At 46.2% G+C, this 23,557-nt stretch overlaps 1 protein-coding gene across 4 annotated transcripts in view; it reads left to right on the top strand.

The window, feature by feature from the left end:
- The window catches only part of LOC138567454 (protein phosphatase inhibitor 2-like), a 2,745,435-nt gene that overhangs the window by 1,524,582 nt on the left and 1,197,296 nt on the right, over nucleotides 1-23,557 (top strand). For all 4 annotated transcript variants that reach the window (XM_069645683.1, XM_069645676.1, XM_069645667.1 and 1 more), the window contains one exon: nucleotides 7,973-8,050. In XM_069645683.1, coding sequence (XP_069501784.1) covers nucleotides 7,973-8,050 — 78 coding nt within the window. The remainder of the gene's footprint in view (nucleotides 1-7,972; nucleotides 8,051-23,557) is intronic.

The following is a 23,557-nucleotide window of genomic DNA, read 5'->3' as shown; positions in this document are numbered from 1 at the left end:
TTCTGGGCTCTCTTACAGATGCACAATCATTGTGACATACACTGTTGTAGAGTTCCGTCCTCCTGCGTATCACAGGATCTCCTGAGGTCCTCTTCAGTTGCCCAAACTCTTCTTCTGTTATTCCCTAAGTAAGTGTCTGCCCGCAAAGCCCCCAAGCTCTGGCGTAGGTTCTGAGTCCCCCTTGAAATCTACTACAGCTGCTTACTATCTTTCAGCCATCAGGTGGCTGAGGTCTCCTCTAGGTGTCCCCCCTTTTGAACTGTACAGAAGCTCATACATCTTCTATTTCATGCAAGCATCACCCCCAGAGATCGTCTACACCTGCCCATTCACTACTGGGGTCAACAGGTGCCCAGCTACTTCTTATGTTGCTTACAGATACCTGCCCCCATGATGTCTACAAGTTCCTAACCCTCCTGTTTCCTACCGATGCCCTTTGCTCCCAGAATTCTCTTAAACAAGCCCTCTCCCTGAGATCAGAATCTCATGCCCTTCCACAACATCTCCTACGGACGCACAACCCATTGTGTGGTTTCCTTTACGGGTTTCCATGGGGTTTCTACTAGTCTCCAAACTCGAAGAGGTTCCTATAGATACCTACCACTGCCCAAGGCCACTTACAAATATTAGACACCACTTGAGATCGCTACAGTTTCTACTTTGGATGTGTTTCCTATTGAGGATCCCTGTTCATGCTCATTCCCGCTGTTTCCTACGGATGTGCTCTTGAGATTCCACACAGATGCCTTCCCATAGATAGCTCTCTATAACTGCCCATACCCTCCTAATGTTTCCTAGCGGACCTCCTTCCCGGGTCTTCTAGTCACATTTAACAGAGGTTTCCAAGTATCCAATCCTACCTGATCTCTCCTCCAGATGCCCAACATTCACTGCTATTGTATGCAAGTTCCTGCTTCAACATTTGGCCTCCTACAAGTGCCCACTACCTCCTGTGGGCTCCTACAGGTAGCAGTACACGTATATTAATGTAGAATCTTGCAGGTGTAACTCAACCCAAAACAAGTTCATAGGGAGCTATGACATTATGATACAATAGGTTACCAATAGATGCCAACTCACTCCTAGTGGTGCCTGCCCCCCCTTAAGTTATTTAACAGGTAATCACTACCTCCACAGTGTTCTGGTACTGTAGAGGCCAATGATTTCTAAGGACTCCTACAAGCACCCACTCCATCCTAAAACATCCTAAGATTGTTTTTTTCTCTACTACAGCCGCCGCTTGGTGCCAAACCCATCAGAGGCCTCTAACACGTGCTCTCCAAACCCACAGTCTTCTGATACTATGAATGTCCATGCCTCCCAGGGACCTCTACTGATGGCTACTCCCTTCTGAGGCTTCATAAGGGTACTTGCTCACGCCTGTAGTGACCTATAGATGCGTACCCCTTCAGAGGTCTCGACACATGATCTCCGCCACCAGGACCTTCTGATCGATACCTGTAGGTGTTCTATACCACTTAAGGCATTCCCCATTAGACACCTTTAACATATGCCTTACAGAACCTTCTGATAGGTGTCTGTCATTTCAGAGGCCACCTTATGATATTTGCTCCCATCTGAGGTCTTCAGTAGGTATGAATCCAGTGATGAATCAGATAAGGTCATCATTTCTCTCCCAATGTGGCCGCTACCTGATCCTGGGGGCGGATAGATGCGTGGGGGAGACAACCTCTGGGATAGTATCAGGGCACCATCGGACAAGGCATGGTATTCCCCTTCCTCTCTTGAGGATACCCCATCCTTAATGGCATATTTTTACACCTCCCCTCATCCGCTTGGGAAGGGTACTGAAGACCTTCTAACAAGATCTGTATTTGAGCTGTCAAAATCAGACTCTAAAACTCATGGAAACACCTTCTTAGACTATACCTACGAGTCATCCAAAGCTGACTTACCCTTAAAGAACACTACCCCAGACTTTACACAAAATCATCAAAAATGGACTGTTAATCCCATAATCCCATCATGGGATGAGGAAGATGAGCCCAGTAATTCATAGCAAAGAAGACCAAGAACACCAGCTGCGCTCTAGTGTTTGTGAGCGCATACCTGTGGCCGGAAGAGTTGAACAGAAGAAGCAGCTGACTGAGGTGTACTGCTGCAGGGAGAAAGCTGCTTCTCTCAGTGCAGACCGAGAGACCGTGGGGCTGCAAAGAGTTCCGTGGAGCCAACCAGCTCGAGGAAAAGGACAGCTGACCGCAAATGAGAACATGCAGTGGGTACGCCAAAAGCTGATGCATGGCTCCTTGGCGTTTTCATGTGTTGAGAGGCAGCGTTTGCCTTTCCGAAGCCCAAAACAAAGCAGAAGAGCCGAGCAGGCACCATGAGAGGCAAAGGAGCCAAGGAACTAACTCAGTGAGATGGAAAAAAACACTGAACAACCGCCACTGGTTTGCCACAGGAGAAACAAAGTACATCAGCAAGAGCTGGTGAGTCCTCAGAAGGGAAGCGGGGACACCGGGGAATATTGAAAGCCTCGCCAAATACGAATAACTGTTAAGGAAGCAAATGAAGTACATGAAAGAGAAAAGCCAGTATGCATTTCTTTAAAGGGGAAAACAGATCTAAATAAAGAGACTTTCAAGTTTGTGAGTGTATGCAAAGCGCATATAAGAAAAGCCCTAGCAGGATAGTATACTAGGCAGATACAGTATCAGATAACGTAAACATAAGAGGGTTTCAAGTTTGGAGGCCACACGAGAAAAGCACTGGAATGAGAGTACACCGGCAAATTGAAGCTGCAAAGAAAATACCTATTTAAGAAAGCCCAGACAGTTTCAAGTGTGTGCATTTAAGAAAGTCCTGGCTGGAGAGTATACCAGGCAGTTGCAATTGTGTGCATATAAGGAAGTCCTTGCAGGATAATAGACCAGGCAGTTGTAAGTATGTTCATTTAAAAAAGCCCTGGCAGGGGAGTATACCAGGCCATTGCAAGTGTGTTCATAGGAGAAAGTCCTGGTAAGGCAGCACACCAGGAAAGGACAAACTGAACAGTGTATAGAAAACACACCACCAAAAGGGGTTCTGAGAAGGATATAGCAGGACTAGCAAAAGAGAAGAGGAGTGAAAACCTAGCAGGAGAGTAAACCTGGTATCCTAACAAGATAAAGACAAAGAGTCAAGTTGTTTTGTTTACCACTTGTGTTGTGGATAAAGCAAAACTCAGGGAACTGATATCTTTAGATATACAACATAGGGAATAGAAATCAAGGGGGAAGAGAACCATCCTCTGGAACAAGGAACTCTATCTTTCTGGAACTATTGTGTTGGAGTTAGGCATTTTCCTTTTTGAACATTTATAAACCACTGAAGGCCAAAGACATTACCCTTTTCACCTTAAGAGTTTATATTGTTAGAATATGAGTACCGGAATAGTACTTTGGAAACAGGACGGTTTTGCTGTGGATATTCTGACACTGACAGACCCTTCGTTTTGGTTTTAGGTAAAAAAAAACAGAAAGGGAGGCATTTCCCCACCCTTTTATTTTAATAAACGTCTTGGCCCAAAACCATGACTCCCTTGTTTCTGAGTCTCATTCCTAGCTCCTCACAATCTCTTCTGTAGACATCAGATTGGTGTCCACAACCTCTTGAAATTTCAGGTGTTTTCTCCACCACCAGCAGCCTCGATGCAGATGCCTTACTCCTCCAGTGACCTGCTAGTGTGGCCACATGTTCTGGTTTTACCTTGACTGCTTTTCTCCTCTGTGTTCTGGGTATCTAGGAAAGGCAACCTGATTGGGGACTGGTCCTGGTTGTGCTTTAAATGCAGACACCTCATTGTTTAGTGGCGCTCCTGTTCCTGCAGGAATATGGGATCCCATTTTTTCCTTCTCAAATCTTCCCCACTGTCAAAAAGTATAAGAGGCACATGATGTTCAAAATGCGTTTTGGCCCAAAGAGAGAGAGCAGTGGCAGTGGAACAGCATTCAGGTAAAATGAAAGGATTATGAAACACCCTCTTTAGATCTGTCAGCAGTCACTGGCATTCATCTCAACCTCTTGATTCTCTGAAGAGGATGGTGTCAAATGTTCCAGAAATGGTCTCCCACTTTTGTCAAGCGAGTAAACATTTTTTTGTGGTTGTTGAAGATTTTCTGGGAGGGTGGTTCCAATGAAGTCGATGAAAAGAATATGGCTTTTTGAGAGAGTGAAAATTAGAGCAAAATGAGTGCAACACTCCAAATGAGCATTAGTTAATCAGCAAGGTCTGTGGTCAATAAGCAAGAAACACATTTGAGTCATAAAAATGTAAAGAAGTGTTTTAAAATGCCTCTGGTTGGTCCTTCATTTGAGAATGCCCTTGAGTAAAGAATCCATAAATAGGATAATCCCATAGTGCACAGGTAGTAACCTTAACTTTACACAGGCGGTATTCCCCTTCATAGGCTTAAGACGGTAATCTCCACCTCAAGAACCCCCAGACAGCTGCTGTCCCACACATAAGGCTATTGAAAGGTGTTCTCCTCTCGTGAGGGCTCCTCTAGGGATATAGTTCAATAATAATAATAGTTTGATATTTATATAGCGCTTTGATCCAAGGATATAGATATCTAAGGATATATAAGAACCCTGCACTGCGATTGCAAAACAGCCTACCCACTCAATTGTGTTTTTCCTTCCTTCTAATCGTACCCCCATGCCGACAGGAGACGTTAGCTTAGAAGCCTTGGAAGCCTTGTTAAGAGTGGGCAGGACTGAGAGGTGATGAGTCATTACGCCAACAATGGACCTGGAAGTAGAATATGTTCAGACTCAGTTTTTCCATTTGATGTACATTTTTCAGAAGTGCTGCTTCTACTGTTGACAACCGCTCAACTGACCGAATCAGTAGTAGACCCCATTTCTAATCTGGATCTTACAGATGTGGGAAGCTTTAATCTCTCTTTGGAGTCAGGTGCAGTCTCTGGTTCTTCAAAGTAGGTTTCATCAATCCTCTGCTTTAAAGGTTTTCACTTGGCAATTCCTGTCTATTCCTAACCTTCCTGCCCTATCCAAAATGTTTGAAAAGATCATAGTACGGCTTTGCATTCTCCTTTGGATCAGCATAGATTGCTGCATCCCATACAGTCATGCTTTAAACTGTGATATGGGGGTGGGGGAAGAGCTCTGGTGAGGGTATGATAATAACCTGTGCACCACAGATGATGAATCCACTCTTTGGGCCTCCAATATAAACTCTCCCACTCCTGAGGCTTCCAATAGGTGCTCTGCCACTATTGATCACTTCATTAGGTTCACTTGTTCTCCTAAGGCCCCTGGCAGATGCTTTCCAACTCCTGAGGACTGTGACACGTGCTCTCCCTCTTCTTATGCCTCCAGCAGGTGCTCTTTCACATCTGAGGCATTTGACAGGTGCTCTCCCCTCCTAATGTGTCTGACAGATGCTCTCCTACTGCTGGGGCACCTGGTAGTTGCTTTGTAATTCCTTAAGCCTCCAAAAGGTTCTCTTCTACTTGTGGGCCCTCTGACAGGAGTTCTTCCACTGCTGAGGCACCAGGACAGATGCTCTCTAACTCCAGAGGCCTCCAACAGGTTATCTTTTACTCCTGAGGCTTCTGACAGGTGCTCTCCTACCTTGAGGCTTCTGGGAAGTACTGTCCCACTCTTTAGAACTTTGGCAACTGCTCTGCAACATCTGAGGTCCCTAGCAGATCCTCTCTGACTACTGAAGCATATGTAAGGTTTTCATCTACTTCTGTGACCTCCGAAAGGTGCTCTCCCACTGCCGAAACCTGCGACAGGTGCTATCCCTCTTAAGCTCGCTGGCAACTTCTCTACAACTCTTGAGACGTCTGACAGGTTCTCCTGTATTTGTGAGACTTCTGATGTGTGCTTTCTCAATCCCAAGGACTCTGATGGGTTTTTTCCCACTGCTGAGGCCTGTGACGAATTGAGGGAATTCGTTCTTCTGCCCATCGGGGGAACCCCACCCATGTGAGGCTAGGGAGGTGGGACCGCTCAGCAACACCCTCCCTAGGGGTTGAGGCAAGTAGGACCTCACCAGGACAGACTCCCTCTTTAACTCCATGGTGGCATCCAAGTATTTGCTTACACCAGAATATTATCAGTTTCCTGAAGATGAAGTGAATCTATATTATCAGCAACCAGAAACTCAGACTGTCTGTTTAAATTCAAGACTCCAAAGGACTGTGCTGAGGAGACAGAAAAGGAATGAGATGCTAAAGAACGAGCGAGAAAGTACAAAGTGCAAAGAGAGGGTGAGAATCAAGAAAGGGCGGGGATCCGTGAGAGAGCGAGAGACTGAGAGAAACTGGGGGAGCCTCCTGTACGCAGCAGAGCAGAAAGAAGCAGGGCTGACCAAGAACACAGAGCCCACGTAAGCTTGAACAACTCCAACACAGAGCAAGAAATGCTGGAGGACCGGCGTGCGAGAGCAGAGGAAATCTGAGGAAGGAGGAACAGAGAGTTTGTGTGGTGGGTAGCCTGCCTGAAAAATGTCGCCTATACCACTAGCGGGAGGAACCACCTCTCGATCCGAGTCACAGCTCCAGTGATATCCTGAAAGCAAGAATGAAACGCAGATGCAAGAGACACCGCAGAGTCATGAAGCACTCAGAAGAGTCCATCGTCCCACAGGTACCAGTGACGTTACCCCGGAACGCAGAAAGTAATACGGCGAACGAGAAAACCGTAGAAACAAGAGGGACTCATTATAAGCTAATCAAAACTCAACCCAGTAGTAATACTAAAAGAGGTGAAATTATTTGTTGAGCCAGAATTGTGTCAAAAAGATCATAAGAAATACAATAACCACAAAGTGGGCAAGGAATAGAGTTGGAAATTTGCACCCTGGAAAAAGGAGAAAGTCAATCAATATTCCAAGGATAAGAAGGAGATTATAACAGAGAAAGATACTTGGGGAGTGCAGACCCATGAGCTCAGAAAGTTAAGTACATGAAACCGCACTCTTGGAAGAGGTAAAGTGTAATGGGAAACTGAGCCATCAAAATATCTGAGAGGAGAACAATATATCCAGAGGGCCTTAAGCCCTACAGGAGAGAGAGAAAGAGCCTGATGAGAGCTAAAATAATATTTAAGAAAGAGGACAGGGAGACTACCAGTCCTCTAGAAGAATTTGAGAACTTAATCCAGACGATAAGGAAAAAGAATATTCCTGCATGGTCTATTGAGCGGATCAAGAAAAAGAAGAAAACCCTGTGATAAACTACAGTAACCAGGAGAAGGGAGTATAGTTAGTTGTACTAGTGGTAGGATCAGAAAGGTTATATTTGACTCATGGGCGGACTTGTTTTGGACATTCACACTGACTGACAAGCAATTTAGCTAGTAAAATAGGTAGGGAACAGCCCATAGTTATAGGAAAAAATTAGTAAATATTGTACTTTAAATAAACAATATAATAAAAATGTCTTTACAGTGTCTGTGTCCTTTTTCTGATTCACCACAGGCCCCTGGCAGGTTCTCACCAACGCCTTCGACACGTTTTGGTCTCTTCCTTAGACCTCTAACAGGTGAGGTGCCCTCCCACTTCTGAGGCCTCTGATGGGTGCTGTGTAACTGCTGAGGCCACTGGCAGGTTCTCTCGTCTGCCTGAGGCCTCTGCAGACATCTCTTCTACTTATGAGCCCTCTTGCTGTTGATCTCCCACTCATGAGGCCTCCAACGGGTTCTCTCCCACTACTTTGTCCCTAACAGGTGATCTCCCACTGTCTAGGCCTCTGACAGGTGCTCCGCCACAGCTGAGGCTCCTGGCAGGTGTGCACATACTCGTGAGGCTTCTGATCAGTGTTGTCCCCTCATCCTAAGTTCTCAGTCATGTACTCCTCTACTCCTGAAGCCCTTAGCAAGCCCTTTTCCACTGGGGCCTCTGAACGGTGCTGCCCACCTCCCTTCTTGAGGCTTTCCAGATTGGTTGTTTTCCTCACAAACATCTCAGCTCAGCATCTTGTTTTTTTTTCTCACCTAGAAGACTTTCTCGCCAAAAGGAAAGCGCATTACAATGAAGGACGACATCTCAGCGTGGCCCGCACTACACAAGACAGGGGTAGGTATGAAAGAGCACAAATGGGATCCAAGGTGGGGTATCTCTACTGAGTTCCTAAAGCATATGTGCAGTCTTTATGCCCCCACGGAAGTGCTAGATTAGACATGTCATGTTTATGCACCCATGAAAGTACTATTATGTATGCCCTTAGAAGGGTAGTAAAGCAGAAATGAGGTGTCTATCTATTCCCTTGCTTGGAAAATACTGAACATATTCGACCTGCATGCTGTGGGGAGAGTACATTAGCAGACATTTGATATTCATGCTTCCACTGGTGTGCTAGAAGAGATACGAAGTAAGGCTTTTCCCAGGGGGGTATTACAGCACATAAAACAAAACACAGGTCTGGCTTCCAGTGTGAAATTTGAGCACTTCTGTCCAGAACAACCCAATTTGCCACATCCCTTAGGGTCAAAATCAACATTAATGTCTATTTCAAGGAACATGTTATCAAAAAGAGTGCAAACTGCAAATTACAAGTACAGCTTCTGAAAAAGAATTCCTTGCCCCTTCCTTGTAACACCCGCTGTACAGTTCAAGCTGTGTTGTTCTGCCTTATAGTCCCTACTCTACATCTTTCAAGGCGCTACCCTAACACCTCCCAGGGCCGTCGTCCTCTGAGCTTCTGCATGCTTAATCACCAGTCATAGGAAATGTTATCATATTCCCCCCATCCAAGTACTTCAGTAGGTTTCCTCACAAGCACTGATGAGCCACTTAATTTTGGCACTAGTCGACACCCCCATTCCACATCCTACAATATCCCACTGATAATGCAGGCTCACACTGTGGCAATAATCTCCTTCCACAGGTACGTAGTTATGTTGACAACTTGTTACACTGGATTATGTACATATACAGTCCTAAATTTGGGAAAACCTGACTTCCAAGTCAAAAAGCATACCCTCTCAGGGGACCAAAGAACAACATATGGCAGTGTACTTTGTAAATGCTAACTATTACTATTGAATTATTTCTGTGTACCCTGATTATGGGCCTCATTACACGGTAGGTGCTAAGGGATTACCGGTACCGGTAAGGTCACCGGTGCCGGTAATCCATAAGCGCCCTACTACGAGGTCCCTCAGCGGGTCCCGTCCTTAACGCCAGGTCTGACCAGGCGTTAAGGACGGGACCCGCTGAGGGACTTCAGAGCGAATAACGATACCGCAAATTGCGGTATCGTTATTAGCTCCTTCCCCATTCCCATTGAGCCCTATGGGGGCTCAAAAGGAATGGGGAATGGTATTTGGAATGGGGACTTACCGGGTCCTCCAGGGTCGGAATGATATGTGTTGTATCATTCTAGCATACTCTCTCTTATCTGCACTCAATGAAAATGCCCCAGCTACTACAAACATGTTGCTCCTTGGAGCTAGGTCCACACTCAGCAACTGCTCTAAATATAATTTAGTGCCTCCCAAGTGCCAAAGGACCCTTATACCCAAGGTGACTGACAATACTGTTCACTAGCAGCCTCTAGTCGGTCCGACCAATGTAACATAGGAGACATATATCAAAAAGTTGTCAGATCAGATAGATGTCAGCAAAAATAATCTGACCGCCTGTTTCCCCGCTTTTGCACGTCCTTTTTCTCCCAAGGGAGGGGACTTCTTAATAAAAGGATTTACGCCTAACCCGATTCCTCCTTAGAAGATTATCTGAGCTAGAAATTTCAGATTTCAGCTGCAAAATATTGCCATCTCTTTTAGTGCCACTTTAAACAGGACACAGCAATGTCAACTTGACTTTTAAACATTGATATATATTGTGGCTAGTTTAAAATAATCAAATTTTCCACTATTTATTTATGTATTTGTGGCGCGTGCAAAACCCTCATGCATCAAGGCGCTAGTTAAGCACAGGGAAATGGGGAGTGGGTGTGGGTAGACGGGGGAGGGAGGTGGAGAGGCAGTTGGTTACAAGGTACAAGTCAGGCATAAGGTTGTCCGCAAGATTAAGGTTCAACTCTTCAGTATTAGGCTAACATGGGGTCAATGGAAGAGACTGGTTTTCAGTTGTCTTCCGAAAGGCTAGTATGATCTCTCTGCATGGAGATGAGGAGGTAGGTTGTTCCACAGGCGTGCAGCAGGACCGGGAAGTTAGAGCCTCCCACTCTGGTGCGCTTTAAGTGCGGGGTGATAAGTCTATGGCTGTGAGATAGTTGGCTGGAATGAGTTGGTCTTGGAGATTCTCTGCGACAGGTAGGGTGGTGCAGAGTTGGAGAGACAGCGATCAGTAATGGAAAGTATTTTGAAGTTGATCCTTTCTCTCATTGGGAGACTGTGAGCCGCTTTTCTAAGAGCTGACACATGGTCATGTTTGCTGAGATTCATCAGAGCTCGGATAGCATTGTTCTGGATAGTCTGAAGTTTGGTTAGGTTACGCTGTGACATGCCAGCGAGAAGGCATGTCACAGCGTAACTGTGGTTAGGCGATCATGCGTAGATCGGGGGAGTTTGATTGCGTTCAAATGTGTAATGGTGTAGGCGGCTTAGGAAGCGATTGCGTTAACTGGGTAGGTCATGCAAAGGCTTGAGTTGAGGTAGACGCTGAGTGTTGTAACCACTGGAGAGACAGGGAAGGTACAGGCGTCAATTGTGAAGGTGTGGTAGGCTCGGTCGAGTTTGGTCCAGGCAGTTTCAAGGGTGCGCTTTTTGGTTCACATGGCCTGGACGGTTGGTGTGAACCAGGAGTTGATATGGGTGGTTAGTTTGGCTCTGCAAGGTTTTAGAGGCGTAATGGCATGTAAGGTTGACTGAATGGCAGTGTTGTAGGTGTTGACTCAGTTGGTTGAGCAGGATGGCAAGGAGGCTTCAGAGATGGTGAGATCTGAAGTGAGGACAGGTAAGAGATGCTCTTAGTTGAGATTGAGGTAGGATCTAGTTATCACCAGGGAACGGGGATGTGTATTGCTACTCTGGGCAGTGGTTGTGGCCAGAGAGAAGGTGATGGTGTTTTGGTCTGACCATAGGTTGGGGGTGATGTGCAGTTGGTGTCTGCGAGCCAGTCAAATGACCTGCCTTGCTTTTGAGTTGGGCTGGATGTATCCTGCGTGAATCCTAGTGAGTCGAGAAAATTTGAGAGTGAGGTAGCGTCTTTGTCAAGAGAGTTGTTACGTCCCAGGTCTAGATCTCCAAGGAGAAGTATTCTAGATGTGGGTGTGATTGTGCTAATGAGTTGTGTGAGGTTGTCATCAAAGGATTTGTCATGGCCTGGGGAGCGGTAGATGACAGGTAATGGGGGAGGTCGATGATAGAGTAAACTTAGCGCTTAGTAGGTCGCAAGATGGTGGAGCTGTGCTTGTGAGAGGTCTGAAGTCGAGTGAGTCTTGGTGGATGAGGGCAACTCCGCCCGCTTTGTGTGTTAGGCAGTCCATGCATAGAATGGAGTAGCCTGCAGGGATGGAAATGGCGAGGGCAGGACCAGCAGCTGGGTGTAATCATGTTTTAGTTACTGCAACAATGTCAAGATTCTGATTGGAGATGAGGTCGCGGATATCTGTCGCATGAGCAGTGATGGATTGAGCATTGATGAGGGCACATGAGAGTCTGCGTCGTGGCAGTTGTAGAGGAGGTAGATGGTGAGGTGGTTGAGTATATCTGCGCTGAATACGCAGGTGGAAATAGGCAAGGTGTTGTGCTATGTGAGGCGAGTCGTGTGGTACGGTCTCTGCCAGTGCAAGGCAGGGAGGTAGGTTGTTGGGTGGTGCGTTTAGGACTCATGTTCCCTGACTGCGCATTGCACTTGCATATGTCAAGAAGCATTGCCCACAGCATCTGGTCAACATCTAGAAGAAAAACTCTTAAATATCCAACACTCATGTGCCCAGACTAGCAAATTACCATTTGGGTGCACCTATTGACCATATAAGAAAAACTGTACAAACATCCTTGAAGCATCCACTCAACACACCTTCCTCACCGACTGTGCTGCCCTCAACTTGTACCTGTATGTCTTGAATGCTGGAGGCCTAGAGCTGGTCAAGCAGCAAATAGTATTTATTTACCTTCTACCCATCATACTCTCTTATTAATGAAGGCTCCCACCACCCAGACAGAAAACCAGCAAATCTGCCTAATATTAAGAAAAGGGGAGAATAGGGGAGAAAAGCCCTGCCCCACTCTGAATTAAGCCTGAGTATTTTGTGTCTCCAAAATGAGTGATACAAGGTGAGAGCATGGTCGCGCTGTTGCAGACTCCATGTCCTTCCATCTTTCCTTTTTTCTGTGTCCCACCACCTTGCTGTTGCTGGCAGCAGGGTTTCTTCTCTTCCACAATGTTGCGTCTTCTCTCTGTTTCTTTAGAGAAGAGGGTGTTGAGGAAGTGGGGGCAAGAGTTGAGTTAGATGAAGATTAATACAAAGTGTGTCGCAAGGTACTGAAGGTCCTGAGTTTCATTTATATTAAATTATATGAACAGTATCCCACAACTAGGGACAAAACACATGCCACTGGTGGGTAACCTTGTGGTCTAGGTCAGACTGTTGCAAATGGTCATCTCTGTCTCTCTGTCTCCCTCTCATGCTCAATTACCTTTAGAACATATCCTCTTTGAACTTTCCCTTTCACAAGGGCATGGAAAATATTCTCCTTATAGAACGGGAGGATATAGAGAAACTTTCTTTTTCTAGATACTCTTTAAGCTCTACTCTCTACAGGAGTGTGATACCAAGTATCTGGAGAACCTCCGGCTGGATATCAAGATGGGAGATAATGTAGATCATAATGACTTTACCCCAGGCGAAGCAAGGCCAGCCCACAATATGGACAAGAAGATTGATGGTGCCTTAAGGAGAACGCTGCCTATCAGGATGGAGTAGTTATCTGTACGTTTCTGGAAATTATGATAAAACAGGCCCCGTACTTGTCAGATATAAACTGTGATGTGTTAAAGGCAGTACCCTTTGCAAAAAGATGCTCCTCAGTATCTGTTATCCACCCATTGTTCTGTAATTGGAAGGCTGAGTCTTCACACAAAGTAAACCTCCCATAGCTCCCTTTCCTGGGGCCCATTGTCAGGTGATGAGTGGTGACGTTGTTTGCTGGAGCCCTCCAGTAGACAAAAGAACTTTTCTTCCGATACACTGTGGGAGAGAGGCAAAACACATTCTGTCCTCCCCAGTGAGTCATACGGAAAGTGGAATCCAGAACCCCATGAGAAAGCGATGGAAACAGTTTTCCAGTAAGCTACAGAGAAACAAGAATGCAGACTAATGAGTAGAGACTCTCAAAATGCAACTATCACATGCACCACAGGGAATAGCAGCATATCTGTTTTTTTCTTCTGCTATGTAACTTGTTCTCCAATACAGAAAGTACAGAGATGACAAGTCCATCGGCCAAGAAACCAGCCGACGAAACAAGGACACCTCAAGGAAAGGAGACAGCTGGAAGGGCAGAGAAACCAGCGGCAGGGTAGTACTTCCCGATGATCTGGAGAATAGTAGGACACAAACAACACTTAACCCACAGATGACCCAAAATAGGCAGGAGGTCAGTCATTCAGACAAAACACAGAACTGAAGTACTAGAGATACTCGGCAAGGACTCCAGGAAGAAACAGGGGTTGCAATCCAGTCACAAGAAAACACTCCAAGACTCTGGGCAGAGGATGCAGGGACATCAAGAGTTTGAGTGGCAGATGAATCAGAAGCAGACAAAACCATAACGTAAATCGGAGGGAGTCGAAGGGCAAGCCGAGGTCGGAATCCAAGAATACCAATATCAATACCAATATCAGTACCAATATCAATACCAATATCAGGAAAACAAAATGGCAGCAAACCATTCGGTCCGGAATGCCACTCAAGAAGAAATGTGGATAAGCACAGCACTACCGAAGGCGCTGGCTTTTCAGTTCCTGCTGCCTAGGCACAGTGCAGCACTTAATTGGTTGTGCAGCAGTGTATGCAATCTCGTCACATACTGCAAGGCCTGTTGGGAATCGACGTTCTTGCTGAAGTACCCGTGGCGTATCTTACACGGCAACTGCCAACGGGTATTGTGACAATTTACAAGGTGTCGCTTCTCCCGAAGGGGGAGCCCTTTTCCATGAGGCTAGGGCGGTACGGGCCCTACCCAATAGTCCTCCTAGGGGTATTGTAATGCAGGAGGAACTCATGGGAAAGGACTCCCACGCTGGGCATAAGGGCAATCAACTGGGGTACAGCCCATCGAATGTTGTTACTCCCTGACATTCCTTAGCGCTCCCGATTGTCCACAACATTGAAAGCAAACCTGTCTATTTCTGTAGCATAGGACCTAAAGCCAAAAGTACTAGGACGAGGAAGAGCACAGGAGAAATAAATATCCTTGACTGTAATAACACTGGTACGAGGTGGCCCTATGGAGGCATGATGTTTAAGTCAGTGATAAAGAAGATGGACTTGTGCAATCCACATGGGAGGAACTCGATACAATGAATAAAAAGGAACAAGAGACTATTAGACATGAGAAGCCCGGCTGCGGAGACAAACGCAGCCGTGACAAGAAGCACAAGGTGCCAGGCACAGTAGTATCCAGTCCTGTTGAAGAAAGCAGCGATGTCCGACTTCCGCAGCGTGGGAGATTTAACTGCTGATTGAGAGCTGCAGAGAACCGGAGAGCGGCAAGAGGACACTGAAAAAGATCTCCACCTGCCGAATACAGGCAGACTGAATCCTGAAGCCAGGAAGGTGCTGAGAAGCCGTCAGTGCAGAGGAGAGAAGCCCACAAAGCCAGAGAAGTGTTTGTTGGTTTGTTTGTTTTATTACTTGTATAGCACGCCAGACCCAAGGGTATTAGGGCGCATTGCATAAGTTCACTCAAAGCTTAGTTACACATAAACATACACATAGAGTATAGTTACACATAGTAAAATTGGTAAAGTTACATAGATATAGTATATTTACAGGTATGAGATTCAGACTCTGGGCTGATAGCAGGCAAGTGTAAGCTATAGAAAAAAATAAAGTTTGCTGGAGTGTATGCAGTGACCAGTGACTGGAGTGGGCCAGTTTGTCAAGATGTCATGGATCCGCTTAGAAGTCAGCGTCTTTAAGCCACTTTATTATACTCTGTCGGAATTTTTGGTATGACTGCTCCACTCTAAAGGGGGAAGGAAGCGGGTTCCAGAGTTGGGCTGCCTAAACCTGGAAACTACAGCCTCCCACTCTGGCCAATATGAATCTGGGAATCAGAAGGCAGTTCGTATTGGAGAGTCTGGTTGTTCTTGTCACATATTTCGTAACAATTCTGTCCGATAGATAAAGTGGAGCTGCCTTATTTATGCATTTGTGAGTAAGCGAAGCAACTTTTAGTTTGATTTTGTCAGATGTGGACAGCCAGTTGTTGGCTCTTCTCATCTCAGAGATGTGTTCTCTCCTTGCAATTCCCAGTGCAGCTCCAAGAGCGTTATTTTGCAGGAATTGGATTTTCTTGGTTATTTGTTTGTTCGTCCCTATGTACATGGCGTTACAACAGTCGAGCTTTGATAATATAAGTGCTCTGGCAAGGGTAATGCAGCTGTCATTAGAAAGGAAAGCTTTGCCTGCTCTTATCAGTTTGCAGTTGTAGGCTGTAACCGAGGCCATGGCATTTAGCTGTTTGTTAAAGGAGAGAGTGGAATCCAAGTTAAACCCCAAGGTTTTTACTTCCTTAGCGACTGTGATGCTATGGTGGATATTAAAGGCTGGGTATTTGGGGCTCAATTTTTTGAGGGACGATGGAGTGCCTAAGATGATGATCTCAGTCTTGTCATCATTCGGGCATAGTCCATGGGTGGCCATCCATGCCTGGATGATGAGATAAACCTTGTTCACCAAGGCCAAATCCTTTTCGTAATCACCAGTAAGAGGTAGGAGTATCTGTGTATCATCTGCATAGTTGGTGTAGGTGATACCTAGATGATCCAGATCGTCGAAAAGGGGCTTGGCAAAGATGTTGTATAGGGTGGGCGACACACAAGATCCTTGAGGCACACCACACGTGATAGGAATGGGGTCGGCTGCAGTCGTAGGTGAGAAGACTCTCATGGTACGATCACTAAGAAAGGATTGTATCCACGCTATGGCTTCAGTGGAGAAGTATGCCGCCGAGTCCAGATGGCTGCATAAGACCGGGTGATCAACCAAATCAAAGACGGCCGATAAATCCAAAAGTAGAAGGGCTGAGTCCCCTTTATCCCTCAGTTCATCGATCTGGGCCTTCAAGTCTATTAATGCAGTTTCTGTCCCGTGCTGAGGCCGGAAGCCTGATTGCCTTGACCCTAGTAAGGAATTCGGTTCCAGGTGTTTTTGGATTTGTGAATAGGCCATTTTATCTAGGATTTTCAAGAGAAATGGCACCGTAGTGATGGGTCGGTAGTTGGAATCGAGGCGTCTAGAGTCTGTTTTTTTTAGTAGTGGTAGCACCCATGATTCCTTAAGGTTGATTGGGGTAGTATTGGATGCAAATGACGCGTTGATAAGTTTTGTAATAAAGGGTGACAGATCTCTGGCTGCATCCTTTACAAGTTGAGCGGGGCATGGATCGCCCTGACAGTTAGATGGTTTGAGGGATAGTATAGTTTTTTCTGTTTCAGTTATGGTGACTTTAGAGAACTTGAATCGGGGTGGCTTGACAGTGTTATTAGAGGAATCTAATAAAATTCTAATAGGCGTGTTACTGGTTAATGAGGCTTTTTTATTAGCAATTTTTACTTGTAGAGTCCTAACTTTGTTCACCAGTGCTTGCTGTATGTTCGAACACCAGAGTTTATCCTTGGTACAGTTGTCTGGCACAGAGATAGGGGCTTCTAGCTCTTTAAGGATAACAAAAAGTTCTTTCGTACTAGAGTTAGCTTGGGATATTCTAGCATTATAAGCTTCACGTTTGGCTAGGAGTATTTCATTTTTGTATAAGGCTGTGATGGCGCTGAGATTGGTCTTATTTTCTTCAGACGGTTGTGTTTTCCAGGATATCACACATAACCTTTTTTTTGGTGCGTAGTGTTTTCAGGTATGTTGTGTACCAAGAATTGAGGTGGGCCTTGGGTTTGTTTTGTCTAAGTTTAAGTGGCGCTATTTAGTCTAAGGAGGTTGTCATGATATGGTTGTATTCCCTGACCAATGCATCAGGTCCCAAGTTATCTGGGATAGCATTAAGTGTAGGTAAGATGAGAGGGAGTAGGTTGTCACAGGTCATATTCTTTTTATTCCGAGTGGGAATAGGTGGAGCTGGGGATACAGGCATGGAGATAAGTTTATCGGTAGCTAGGGTAAAGGTTATAAGGTAATGGTCCGACCATTTCTGAGGGGATATGAAAGAGATATTAACACTACAATTGTGGTCTGCTACCCAGTCCAGGGTTCTTCCTTTTGTGTATGAGGGGTGGAGCACTTTCTGGGTAAAGCCTTGTTCTATTAGGATATTTGCCACACTAGAAGCGTGTGCATCCTTTGGGTCGTTGTAACCTAGGTTAAGGTCCCCTAGTAGTAGAACTTGGGGGGAGTTTTTTAAGTTATTGGATGCAATATTAGATAGGTCATCCTCGAAGGTTCCAATTGGGCCTGGAGGTCTATATATCAGATGGATCGTAAGAGTCTGGGAGCTATTCATGTTGAGTTTGGCTGTCAGGTTCTCACAAGATTTGGTATCTGGGGATGGCACTAGCCTAATCGGTAGATTGTCTCTTGCAATGAGTGCAATACCTCCTCCTCGAGTATCAACTCTATCTGATCTTAAAATAGTATATACCTTGGGGATGGCTAGTGAAAGAGCTGGTCCTGCAGCGGCATGAAGCCAGGATTCGGTGATCGCTAAGAAGTCAAGGTGTTCTGCCTGCATAATATCTGCTATCTCAGTAGCATGAGCGACCATAGATCTCACATTTATTAGAGCAACCTTGAGGCTATTGCAGGCTGAGGTGAGTGATGGGGAGCCTGTTGTCGTTTGGGTCCTGGAGGTAATAAGGTCAGGAGCAGTAGGTCTAGGTTGATCTTTTGATTTAGGGATCGGTGTAACGGGTATAGGGGTAGATCTTTTGTTACTAGAAGCAAGGGTTCTCGCTGGTGGTTCATAGAGTTTGGAGAGTCTTGAACAGAGTTGTCCATTTCTGTCAAACAAAGTACATGGATATGTGTAATGCTCACCTGGCTCCCACGGAGGCGCTGGTCTGGTCTGGGTTGCTGTGGCCTCTTCAAGCGTGATGCGCAGAATTCGGACCACCGATTGAACTGGACCCCCAAATCTTGCTTGTCTGGCCCGTAGGAATATCCTTCTGCAGATGAGAAAGGGGATTAACTGTCTGCTGAATAATGTGCTTACTCCCCCCTTTCCCCCTTCGTTCTCCTCTGACTTCCTCCAAAACCCCCGGTTTAAGCTCACCTTATGGTTTGGAAGGATGAACTCTCCATCCTGCTTCTGGTGCAGGGGCGCGCGTTCGTCCAGTTACTTGACTGGTTTTCAGAATGGAGTTGGCAAATCCACTTGACTTTACTGAGCGATACGCCGTAAGTATGAAGATGCAAAAGTTCAAGTGTGAGCCTCCTTTTATGTTGTCTTTTTCTGTCCTTTATTTCAGCTGCAGAACAAAGGCGATGCGTTGAGGGGTTAAATTGCCTGGGTAAATCAGGTGAGTCAGTGATGAGGGCGACCCCTCTAAATGTCTTTATAATTCCCCAGTAATGTCTTTTGTCCTTTCCCCATAGGGGCCGGGGTGCGGTACCTGCCAGAGATGTGGCGCCGACCCGAGATGTGGAATGGATCACCAAGAATAGCCGATAAGTAATATGGCTGAAAATCCGGCTTTCCTCTTGTGTTCCCTTGCTCACCTTTTGTCTCTTCTTCTCTCCCTTAGGTGCGGTGCAGGGATGTGGCGACCGGCACTGAGAGCCGCGATAGAGCCGGGCGGCGTCTCGGGAACAGGTGAGTGAAGCTTGGCGTTGCAGCGAGCAACGCGGTGCTTTTAAATGGAAGTCTTCCATCAGGAATGCTGGCGTGAAGATTCCGGATGCAGGTAAGAAGGTTGAAATAGTTCTTGGTTTTCACCTTTCTCTTCTCTTATTCCCTTACAGGTGTTCCAGGTTCGATGCGGGCGTGGCTGGAATCCAGGTGCAGGAGCAGACACGGTGAACGTTCAGCTGCTGGGATGCAGAACAACGCGAAGCACGTGTGGCTGTCCGGGTGTGGCTTAAATAGCCTTGGAAGAAGTTCCAGGTGAGTATTCTTCCACAGCCCCACCCAAGTAACAAAATAGTTTCTTCAGAAAAATAGTCCCTCCTAAGCCTCATTTGGCTTGGTTCTTCATGCAGCATGATCTGCATCAGGTGAGTGTGCAGCATGGACTGCTTCAGGTAAGTGCACCAAACACTTCCCTTTATGAGCCTGGCGCCTATGGCACCAGGACTGATGTCCAACATGAGCCTGGTGCCAACGGCGCCAGGACAGAGTCCAAAGAGCCCCTATAAAGGGCCGCTGGGCTTTTACCCGGGGGCGTGATGCCTGCTCCCGGGGGTGCTTGGCCTGGCCAGGTGCTCCGGGAGTAGGCATCATGACAGCATTCCCCCCCAAGGCCCCTCCCAAGGCCTTTTCCCCAGGAGGTTTCGGTTTGTTCGGGAAATTCCGATGGAACCTTTTTAATAGCCGAGGTGCATGTACGTGGTCGCTGGGTTCCCAAGAACTTTCCTGAGGCCCGTACCCCTTCCAATCAATTAGATAGAAAAGTTTTGATTTTGAGATCTTAGAGTCCAAAATGTTCTTCACCTCGAATTCAGGCTCCCCATCTACCTGGATTGGTTCTGGTGGCTTTATTAATCTGGTTCCTGGTTGCACTGGTTTCAAAAGCGACACATGAAAGACGGGATGAATCTGCATGTTAGCTGGTAGATCTAGCTTGACTGCCACTGGGTTAATTATAGCTTTGATCGAGTAAGGGCCTAAATACCTTGGATTAAAAGTCCGAGGTCCCTAGAATGATAAGTGTTTGGTATCCAACCATACTTGATCCCCTATTTGGTATGGAGGCGCCTCCTTGCGATGCAGATCCGCATTCTTTTTGTATTTCTCTTTCGCATGTTGTAAGTGTGCATTAGCATCCTTGAAGGCTTGAGTAATTGTAGAATGCAAATGGTCGACTGCGGGCATTTCGAGGCTCAAAGGTGAGTCCAGGTCTGAAGTACGAGAGTGATGTCCATATAGGGTATAAAAGGGGCTCTGACCAGTTCCAGAGTGTATCGAGTTATTGTATGCATATTCAGCCACCCATAAAATGTCCTTCCAATTACCCTCTGATTGGTGCAACATACATCGTAGATATTGTTCAAGGGTCTGGTTCGTTCTCTCCGTCTGACCATCGGTCTGTGGGTGGTGACTGGTTGAGAGTCTTACGTCGATTTGTGCCAGTTGACAACACTTTTTCCAAAAACGAGAAATGAACTGGCTTCCCCGATCGGAGATTAGTATGGACGGGAATCCATGCAGACGGATGACATTTTCGAGGAATTCCTTGGCAAGAACAAAAGCGGAAGGTAATCCTTTCAACGGAATAAAATGGGCCATCTTGGAAAATAAATCCACCACAACCAAAATAGTATCGTATCCATTACAAGAGGGCAGGTCCGTGATAAAATCTAGTGACAAGGTGTGCCAAGGTGCTGGTGGAATGTCTAAGGGTTGAAGAAGACCGGTGGATTTTGTTTTTTGACCTTTGTTTTGGGCGCAAACTCCACAGGACATCACGAAAGATTTAATATCCTTTCGCCAGGACGGCCACCAGAATTGTCGTTTAATTTTTTCCTCTGTTTTGGCAATGCCAGGATGTCCTTCCATCAGAGTATCGCGATGACGGGAAATAACCAGTTCTTGCAATTCCTTTTCTGGCAAAAATAAACGTCCTTGGAAGTAAGGTAAGCCATCGTTGATTGAAAAGGCAGACCCCCTTTTGATCCAATCCTGCAAGGCTGAAGAGTCCAGGAATAGATTTACCCGTGCTTGAATGTCTTCATGGGTTTGTAAAGTGGTTATCCCCAGGATTCTTTGTTCGGGAATTATCGGCACAGGTTCTGAGTTTGTGTCCATTTCTCCCATTCCAATTCGAGATAGCGCGTCCGCTTTGCCATTCTTACAGCCAGGACGGAAGGTGATTACAAAATCGAACTCAGCAAAGAATAAAGCCCATCGGAGCTGTCGTGAAGACTGAGCCTTGGCAGTTTTTAAATATTGTAAATTTCGGTGATCAGTGATCACGGTGATGGTATGCCTGGCGCCAAGAAGATAATGCCGCCAAGCCTTAAAGGCGGACTTAATGGCTAATAATTCCTTATCGGTGATTGCATAATTTATCTCCGGCGGCGAGAACTTTCTGGACCAAAATGCTACGGAGTGCAGTTGGTTGGTTTCGGGGTCTCTCTGAGACAGGACAGCTCCCATGGCTAAGCTGGATGCATCGGTTTCGACTATATATGGGAGATCAGGACGCGGATGTTTCAAAATAGGTGCGGATGTAAATTTAGCTTTTAATTCCTGAAAGGCCTGTTCAGCTTCCTCGGTCCATTCAAAACGTTTATTCTTCCGCAAGAGTTCAGTGATGGGTTGCACCACCCGTGAAAATTCTGGGATAAACCTGCGATAAAAATTGGCAAAACCAAGCATGCTTTGGACACCTTTCACCGAACTAGGTGATGGCCATTTGAGGATGGCATCCACTTTCCGTGAGTCCATTCGGACCCCTTTAGGTGTCAGGATAAATCCAAGAAATTCAACCTCGGTGGAATGGAAAACGCATTTTTCCAGCTTTGCAAACAGTTTGTTCTGGCGCAATTTCTCAAGGACGGCCCTGACATGTTTTCTGTGATCAGATTCCGAAGAGGAGAACACCAGAATGTCATCGATATACACGACAACACAGACGTTGATGAGTTCCCGAAGGACATCGTTCATGAAGAATTGGAAGGCAGCAGGCGCGTTGCACAACCCGAAAGGCATCACCTGGTATTCGAATAGTCCATATTTTATACGGAAGGCTGTTTTCCATTCGTCGCCTTCTTTAACTCGTACCAGATGATAAGCCCCCCAGAGATCTAACTTGGTGTATATGCAAGCGTCTTTCACCTGGTCAAGGAGTTCAGGGATGAAAGGCAGAGGGTAACGATTTTTAACAGTTATCTGGTTCAATGCGTGGTAATCGATACAAGTTCTAAGGTCGCCTTCTTTTTTTGGCACGAAGAACAAAGCCGAGGATGCCGGAGATTTTGACGGGCGAATGAAACCATTGGCTAGGTATTGATCTAAATATTGTCTCAAATGCAGATTCTCCGGCTCAGTAAGGGCATAAATCCTGCTACAAGGGGGTTGTGCACCGGGCACCAGATCGATTTGGCAATCGTACGATCTGTGAGGAGGTAACGTGTTGGCCTGTTCCTTTTGGAAGATGTCCTGGAAGTCTTGGTATTCGGAGGTAGTTGCATGGAGACAGAGGTTACTGATGCTAGACTAACCTTCAGATTTTCTGGGTAGCAGGTTAGTGCACACTCCGGAAAGGTTATTCTCTTCGCTCGCCAATCAATTCGAGGATTATGTGTCTCTAACCAAGGGATTCAGAGTATAACCTGAAACTGTGGAGCCTTGATTACATCAAACACAACTGCCTCCCGATGGCCGTCCGGACCTACAAGTGTTACCTCAGCTGTGGAATGTGTTACCGGTCCCGAGGCAATTTCGGTTCCATCGACTGTGGCGATGACATCTTTGCTGGTTTTAGGACGCAGGGGGAGGTTAATCTTGGAGACCAAATCACGATCCACGTAGTTTCCTATAGCCCCACTATCGATGTATGCCTTTATTGCATGCAACCGCTTAGGCTGTTCCGGATCTACGAGGACCATTGGCACAGTGAAATGCGAGGTCTGAGAGTTCGTTTTCAAGCTCGGCAAGCGGACCCCTACGCTTGTCGGGCGGGGTCGTTTCCCGATACAGAGGTTTCATGGATTTTTTCAGCGGCTCCTACCACCTTCCTGGGCGGCCTTGCCGGGCAATCTCGTAGAAAGTGTCCAGAGGATCCACAATAAAGACATAAGTGCATCTGCCGTCTTCTTTCACGTTCCTTTTGCGTTAAAGGTCCTTTAACTCCTCCGATTTGCATTGGCTCTGAGGCTTCAGCCCCCTTGAGGTTAGCGTGGGTCTTGACTAACACCCGGGTCTCAAACTTGGACCGATCTGCTTTTCTGTTTTGCAGTCTGTGATCCAATTGGACCACTAAGTCTATATATTCGGAGCACTCTTGGGGCGGATTTACAACTTGGGCCAGGACATCTTTAAGTTCTCCGCGTAGACCTCGATAAAATAACGTGATTCTTTTATCCTCTGGCCACCCAGTTTCCACAATTAGTCTATTTAAGGTTGCTATGTAGGAAAGGAGGTCTTGATTGCCCTGTCGCAGAGATAGAAGTTCGTCATCTAGAGCCTGCCCCTGGGAGTGACGAGCAAATAACCTTTCCATGCTTGCTTGAAATCTTTGAAAATCACGAAGAATCGGGTCATCTTGAGTTAC

This window comes from Ambystoma mexicanum, chromosome 1p, assembly GCF_040938575.1.
Source record: "Ambystoma mexicanum isolate Mex_15411 chromosome 1p, UKY_AmexF1_1, whole genome shotgun sequence".
Taxonomy (NCBI): domain Eukaryota; kingdom Metazoa; phylum Chordata; class Amphibia; order Caudata; family Ambystomatidae; genus Ambystoma; species Ambystoma mexicanum.
This window is presented reverse-complemented; position numbering and strand designations above follow the sequence as displayed.